Consider the following 7,861-nt stretch of genomic DNA (forward strand, 5'->3'; position numbering starts at 1 on the left):
CTGGGATCATGACCTGAGCCAAAGGCAGCTGCTTAACCGACTGAGCCACCCAGGCGCCCCTGGACAGATTTTATTTGGTTTTGGTTTCTGGCCACTTAATGGATATAATATTAAGATATGGTTTACATAAATCAAAATTGTTTCCACCCAGCTTTTACTCTTGTGTAAACACTAAAACATCTACTCACTGAAACATATATACAGTCCTCCAAAGGAAGAAAACTAGTTTTTCAAACATACAATTGATAAATAGGTAAAAGAGAATAAAACAAATTAGTGCCAGAAATTTATTTAGTTTTTTAAAGATTTTATTTATTTATTTGAGAGAGAGAGAGAATGAGAGATAGAAAGCATGAGAGGGAAGAGGGTCAGAGGGAGAAGCAGACTCCCCGCCGAGCAGGAAGCCAGATGTGGGACTCGATCCCGGGACTCCAGGATCACGACCTGAGCCGAAGGCAGTCACTTAACCAACTGAGCCACCCAGGCGCCCCAGAAATTTATTTTTTTAAAGAAATTAGGGGCACCTGGGTGGCACCTAGGTGGCTCAGCTGGTTAAGCATCTGCCTTCAGCTCAGGTCATGATTCCCATGGGATTGAGCCCTGAGTCAGGCTCCCTGCTCAGCAGGGAGTCTGCTTCCCCCTCTCCCTCTGCCCTTCCCCCCTGCTTGTGCTCTCTCTCTCTCAAATAAATAAAATCTTAAGAAAGAAAGAAAGAAAGGAAGGAAGGAAGGAAGGAAGGAAGGAAGGAAGGAAGGAAGGAAGAAAGAAAGAAAGAAAGAAAGAAAGAAAGAAAGAAAGAAAGAAAGAAAGAAAGAAAGAAAGAAAGAAAGAAAGAAAGAAAGAAATTAGGGGCACCTGGGTGGCTCAGTCGGTTAAGCATTCAACTCTTGGTTTGGGCTCAGGTCATGATCTTGATGTCATGAGATCGAGCCCCACAACAGGCTCTGTGCTCAGGGTGGAATCTGTTTCAGATTCTCTCTCTCCCTACCCCTTTCCCCACCTCTCCAACCCCGCTTGCACACTCTCTCACTCTCTCTAAAATAAATTAATAAAATATTTTTTAAAAAGAGGTATAAAAGAAATTAGTCTATAATCTACAGTCCACATTGTAGTGAACATAAAACAACTGAATAGAAGGTACCATGAACTACTGTTCTCAAGAGCATAACTACTCCTACTTCATAGTCTTACACAGGCAGTGACAATTTGCCTTAAGGTTAAGTGAAGAGGCGGCCTTCATCATTTGCTGCTAGCATGACTGAAATGATCACCCAGCTGGTCTTCCTGTCTCTTGTTTTGCCCTATTCCAAATCATCCACCATATAGCCTCCAAGTGTTTGGATTTTTTCCTTTGAAATATGTTAGCTAAATATATGTTAAGGCCCCACAGTGTCTTTGGTATAAAACCAAATTCATAGGCACATTTACAAATTCCCTTACAACTTGGCACCCACCCAAAACTCGGGCTTAACTCCTGCTATCCTCATTGTCAGTCAGCTATACCAAACTATTTGCAGTTACACCAATGAGCCATGCCCTCTCTGCTGTTCTACCTTTGCACATACTATGCCCTTGTGATGGTTAACTTTATGTGTCAATTTTACTAGGGGCCACGGGGTGCCCATATATTTGGACAAACATTATGTTTGATGTTTCTATGAGGTGTGCTTTTGGATGTGTTTAATATTTAAATCAATAGACTAAGTAAAGCAGGCTGCCCTCCCTAGTGTGAATGGGTCTCATCCAATCAGTTGAAGCCCTGAATAGAACAAAAACGCTGAACACTCCTACACCTGCAGATAAAGGGGAACTCCTTCTGCCTGCTCTCAGGCTGGGACATGAAGGTTTCTTCCTGCCTTTGGACTCAGATGGAAACATTAGCTCTTCCTGGTTCTCGAGCCTGATGGCCTTCAGACTGGAACTTATACCATTAGTTTTCTTGCATCTCCAGCTTGCTGGCTACAGATCTTCAAACATGTGAGCCTCCATAATCATGTAAGCCAATTACTTATAATAAATATATGTATAGATATAGCTATTGATATGGACAGATATAGATCTACATATATGTATTTTTACACATATATACATGTAGGTTTATATTTACATATATACATAACACATTATCTTGGCTCTTAATATATTCCTCCTCTATGTAACTAATTTATTTTCATACTTCAGAGATTCACTTTTGCACACCAAAGATTATAGCTCTTTTATATAATTGTGGCTGCTCATTTGCCAACTGCCTTTTCTATCTTCCAGTCTAGAGTGTGAGATCCTTCTGGGGATCCTGTAGGCTTACCAGTCCCTGGCGCCAAGCACTATGCCTGTCATTAGAGTAAGTGATCAAGAAACATGTCCTGAATGGATATTAACAGAGGTGGAGTAAGATTTCAGAAAAATTCTAAAAGATTTAGTTCCCATCCCCCCACCACCTCTGCCCCAAAATTACAAACCTGGAACCAGTCAATGGTACAGCAATTGATGAGGGATGGGAACTGTCTCAAGCGATTTCTAAAGGCATCTCCAATGGGGCTAAAGGCCACTACAACATGAAGATTATCTTTGCAGCGATTCACAAAGAAAGCAAACAAGGCCAAGGGACTGAGTTCACTGTGTTTATTGCCAGCCTGAGCTACAGGACGAACACCCTAGGGAATAACAGAAAATAAAAACCTTATAAACAAAAATGGACAGGCTGATAATGGGATTAGTAGATACTGGAATATTAAGAATTTTTATTCTTCACCTTGTAAATACCCTTAAATTTTTTTATATCAGTGGAATTTCTTTGATACAGTTTGTACTTAGAAGACTTCTTCCAACTCCATAATTCTATAATTTGAAAGCAAATATCTGCTAAGAATTTAATTTATAAAGATACTCACAAAAAGTTCACCATGATATATGTATAGGACTATAATTCAACATTGCTTGTAAGAGGAAAAACAAACAACCAAAGCATCCAGTTAAAAAAACATTATAAAATATCCAAATGTTGTGATTTTATACAACCATTAAAGGAGACATGTCAATGTATGTGCTAGGACAAGATCAGCAGGATAAAAATGAGAACAAACTACAACAGTGTGTATAATATGATCCTCTTTGTTAACTTAAAAAATACTCAGGCACATGTGTAAGTACATACACACCTTTTTATGGAAGCAATCACAGAAACCATTCATAATGTTACTTATGGTGAAATGGACTTAAAGGAGAGTGTGGGAGGGAGGCCGTCACTTTTTATTCTGGACATTTTTCTTGGTTTATATCATTCTTTTTTTCATTTTGGACATTTTTATGCTGTTTGAATTCTCTCACTTTATTCTTATAACATTCATATATTTTAAAAATGCTAATACAGTTGTCTGGTGATGAGATTATAGGAGCACTTTTAACTTCCTTTGTTTATCTCTATATGAGAGAGGCATCTTACTCGAGGTTGGGCATCATGGCTCCGGAACCAAACTTCTTGAATTCAAATCCCAGCTTGCAGCTTATTAGCTATGTGACCCTGGGGCAAGTTATTTAACCTCTCTGTAACTTAATTTCCTCATCTGTAAAATGGGGGAAAGAGTACATCAGAGGGATGTTGAAGGATTGAATGAGTTATTATGTGTGAACACTTGGAACAGTTCTTGTCGCATAGGTAAGTAACTATTAGTTTTTATATGCTACCCTTCTTGTTCAGAGCACAAAAGATTTCACAGTCAATAAATTATCTTATAAATAGATTTAAGAAAGTTTTCTGATAGCACATATATATAGACATATATATATATACACACACACAATGCTATTGCTACTACAATGAATTGATTTCTAAAAGAATTCTCTATTATAGATATGTTCTGCCTTATGTGCTAGCTATATCCGTGGAAAATTATAAATGGATTCTGTATATGCATTCTGATAGTCATTCCCAAATTATGATTATTATGATCAGTGTCAGTCTATGAAGTTATTTCAGGTGGTCTACCTGCATTAAGTCTGAGTTAACCCTGGGACATGCAAATAGAGAAAGGTAATATATGGTTGTAACTGCAGAACAAAAGTTCAAGAAAGAGTCAGGATGGTAATATCAGTATGGGGGTTATTTACATAGAAATAATGGTTAATGCTTCTAGGTAGATAAGCTGTCTGTGGTTGAGTAATATCCCCATGCACACACATATACCTTGGGAGCAGGACTGATTCGGGGCAGTAAGAAAATGAGTTGTTACTGAAAAAATAATTAGACAAAGTGAGTGAAATTTCATAGCAGTCAAGGGAAAGTAGAATTGGAAACACACAAAAACCTGCACAAAAAAGGTTTATGGCAGTTTTATTCATAATTGCTCAAACTTGGAAGCAACCAAGATGTCCTCCAATAGGTGAACAGATAAACTGTGATACTTTCATTCCATGGAATATCATTCAGTGATAAAAATAAATGAGCTATCAAGCCACAAAAAGATATGGAAGAATCTTAAAGTATATTGTTAACTGAAAGAAGCCAATCCAAAAAAGCTACATACTGTATGATTCCAACTATGTAAGATTCTGGAAAAGCTAAAAATGATGGAGACAGTAAAAACAGCAGAGATTGCTAGGAGTTCAGGGGAGGAAGAGAGGAATAAATAGATGGAATTCGTGGCATTTTTATGTTAGGGAAACCATTCTGTATGATACTTACTGGTGAATACACATCAGTACTCATTTATCCAAACCCCACGAAATGTACAACACAAAGAGTGAGCCCTAATGTAAGCTGAAGAATAATGAATTATGTCAAACATGAATGAGTATTTTTAAAAGGAACTGAGAAAAATATCACTAAAAGTGGTGAGTAAGAAGTTACTGTTTTACTGAGAAAGACCCTGGGCTTCAAGGAAGGCAAACAGAACAGTGGAAAAGTAGGGGCACCTCGGTGGCTCAGTCGGTTAAGTGTCTGCCTTCGGCTCAGGTCATGATCCCGGGGTCCTGGGATCGAGCTCCGTGTCGGGCTCCTTGCTCCACGGGAAGCCTGCTTCTCCCTCTCCTCCCCTCCTGTACTCTCTCACTGTCTCTCCTTCTGTCTCTCTCAAATAAATAAATAAAATCTTAAAAAAAAAAAAAAGAACAGTGGAAAAGTAGTCTGGAAACGGAGGTCTGAGGCTTGAACTCTATTGCTGAAGTCAGAGACGTGCTGAGTCTGTAAGCAGTGTCAAGTCCAAGTATAGAGGCCAGTTATCAGAAGTGAGGAGGTTTAAACTAAAATCTTTGTCAGAGGGATGAAATAAACAAAGCCCAGGACATGATCTCCGAAGTGCGATGTCCAGGACAATGCAGAGTATGGAAAGAAAATAATAGAACTTCTCTCCTATTACCTTTTCTATTTTAAAAGTATAAGCATAAAAAGCAAATAGAAACAGGGATGCATTTCAGTACTGCGTTTTGACTATGGCTATTTCCTCGAGGATAAATTAATCTGGTGTTCCTAGACTTGGGTGGAATGTGAAGGAAAGAAGTTCTTATGGCCACTGTTGGGTCATAGCATAAAAAAAATACTGAAGCAATGGAAAAGTTTTGTAGCAAAGTGACAAGATGAAAAGATAAATAGCTAACATGAGCAGGGAAGCTTGGCAGAGCTAAGAAAATCCCACTCCCCAATGGTGACTATTTCTTGGATGGGAGTATAGGGGATGAATTTATCCTATGAATTAGGAGACTCACCATTTTTTGGCAGCCTTGGCCACATCCTTGACATCACCCAGATAAAAGAGAGAACTTGGGATATTTTCTTTATTCCTTTTCTCCTTCCCACCCCAGTCCACAAACTGGTAATGTACCATTTACTGAGGGTGTTCTAAGTACATGACACTTCATAAGTGCTTCATTTCATTTGATCTTCAGACCTCACAACCAACCCTATGTAGGAGGAACTACGATGTGTATATATATTAGTTCCATTCCACGCAAGAGAAAAGCAGATGCTTGAACTACTAGGGCGAATCTATTTTACTACAGACGCTATCACTGGAAACTGGAATGAAGCATCCAGCTATGAGTGATATATTCTGTAGTTAACAGTAGTTATGGCAACAAGAAAGAAGCAAGTACTAGTAGAGATCTTGCATAGGGAGATATTAGAAATGGGGGTAGAAGGACAAGACATCTGAAATAGTGGGCACTTCACAATTGTATTTTTTTGTCAAGTAAGTCACAAAGCATGATTCTCAGATATATCAGAATTGTTAAGACAAGTTCAGGCTTTTTAAAAATTTGCTAGTCATTGGTAAACCATAACAACTAATCAAGCAATGTTTCAAAGCTCTGTGAGCCTAAGATGTGATTTAAAATGTCTAGTCACTCATAACACATGCGACATAAGATCAAACATGAAATTGCCATCATTATAAAAAAAGGAATTATAAAAATTCTGTCTCATAAGTATGGTAGAAGTGATTTGAAGTTTACCCAAAAAACCCCGATGTATTAAAATAATACACTTTTAAGTTTTTAATTACCAAAATCCTGTACGCAAGCTATAATTGTCCTGAAGAGCGAGAAAAAGTTGCAAGATAAGAACATATCTGTGCTGGGAACAGTACTCCGTTAAAAGCATTTACCTCCATCACTTCCTGTTTTTCATCAGCAGCAAAAATGTTAGGTACTTCTCCAGTATTGAGCACGCTGTCAATATCTTCTAGAAAGGCTTCCTCTTTAATCTGAGTGTCTGTGATTAGAAAGACTGTCTTCTGGCCCCTCATGCCCACATTCCTTAATAGAACCTTAAAATAAAAATGCATTGGTAAGCAGAATATGGTGAACATGTGCTGTTTTTTGCTTTCCCTTCCTTTTCCCTTCTTTTGGTAATGACACCTCAATTTTAGAGTGGTACCTCTCTCCACTTCTGGGGGGTATCAGTCAGGGCCTCTATTTTTCCCATCCCCTGAGTGGGAGACCCCAACTGACCAGAGTTTCCCAAGCTTCTATACACAGACATTGATTCAGAGGAGGGCATGATTTTAGGAGAACACAATCACAGTCTTCCTTTAAGGACTGAGATGGACTTGAAGACAGAAAGAATCTCAGTCATTCTGAGACAGTAAGTAAGACATCTAGAATCTATAAAGGGCAACTATGTTGCTTCATGGAAGGAGTCTGCTGGAGAAGGAACCAAATGGAAAGGCACAGAGCCAGGAGACAGAGTAATTACTGAAGGCTTAATTTGAGCTCCTAAATTCAGCCATGTCAAAGCCCTATCTACCTCTGGACCCTTCTGTCATGTAAGCCAATAACTTCATATTTTGCTTAGGGTAGTTTGAGCTGCATTTTGTTTTGTGTTGTGTTGTCAATTACAACCAAAGATTCCCAATTAATATAAAGATATGGACTCAGAAGCATGGTGGAGCAGACTTGTTAGGATGTTAGAACTAATTGTTAAAATTTCAAAACTTGTAAGCAGATTTTTAAGCAGCATTAAAAATCAAATTATATGAACTATAATTAAATTATATTAACAACAAGGGTAACAAATCTCATCACTTCCTGTTATACTTACTATTATCTATCTTATGGAAATTATTTAAATCTATTGTATACAGTAAAATACCATGTAATAGTGCTCAAACACATAAGTCTTCCCAACTCTGTTTTCAGTGACATCATCCATGGCAGGAGTTTGAATAATCCATGGTGGGAGTTTTTACACCACAAAAATTGGCAAATGCTACTCATCAGAGGTTCTCCCAAACCCCCTGGAGAGTTGGTTGTTAAACATTTGCCAGTATTCCACTGGATATATTTCAGGTGAAAACACATTACTACTCTGTATGTGATTTTTAAAATAAACTGTCTCTATTTCTAAATTATATCTTTAAAATAAATCATA

The 7,861-nt window shown here is 38.0% G+C and overlaps 1 protein-coding gene across 1 annotated transcript in view; it reads right to left on the reverse strand.

Moving 5' to 3' along the window:
• DNAH12 (dynein axonemal heavy chain 12) overlaps positions 1 to 7,861 on the reverse strand; it is a 233,005-nt gene that overhangs the window by 88,412 nt on the left and 136,732 nt on the right. The window contains exons 44-45 of the mRNA XM_025885603.2: positions 6,597 to 6,758; positions 2,460 to 2,654 (exon numbers count right to left, since the gene is read on the reverse strand). Coding sequence (XP_025741388.2) covers positions 2,460 to 2,654; positions 6,597 to 6,758 — 357 coding nt within the window. The remainder of the gene's footprint in view (positions 1 to 2,459; positions 2,655 to 6,596; positions 6,759 to 7,861) is intronic.

The sequence above is a fragment of the Callorhinus ursinus genome, unplaced genomic scaffold, assembly GCF_003265705.2.
Source record: "Callorhinus ursinus isolate GAN/ISIS: 27379988/994484 unplaced genomic scaffold, GSC_fseal_2.0 scaffold15, whole genome shotgun sequence".
Classification (NCBI taxonomy): Eukaryota; Metazoa; Chordata; class Mammalia; order Carnivora; family Otariidae; genus Callorhinus; species Callorhinus ursinus.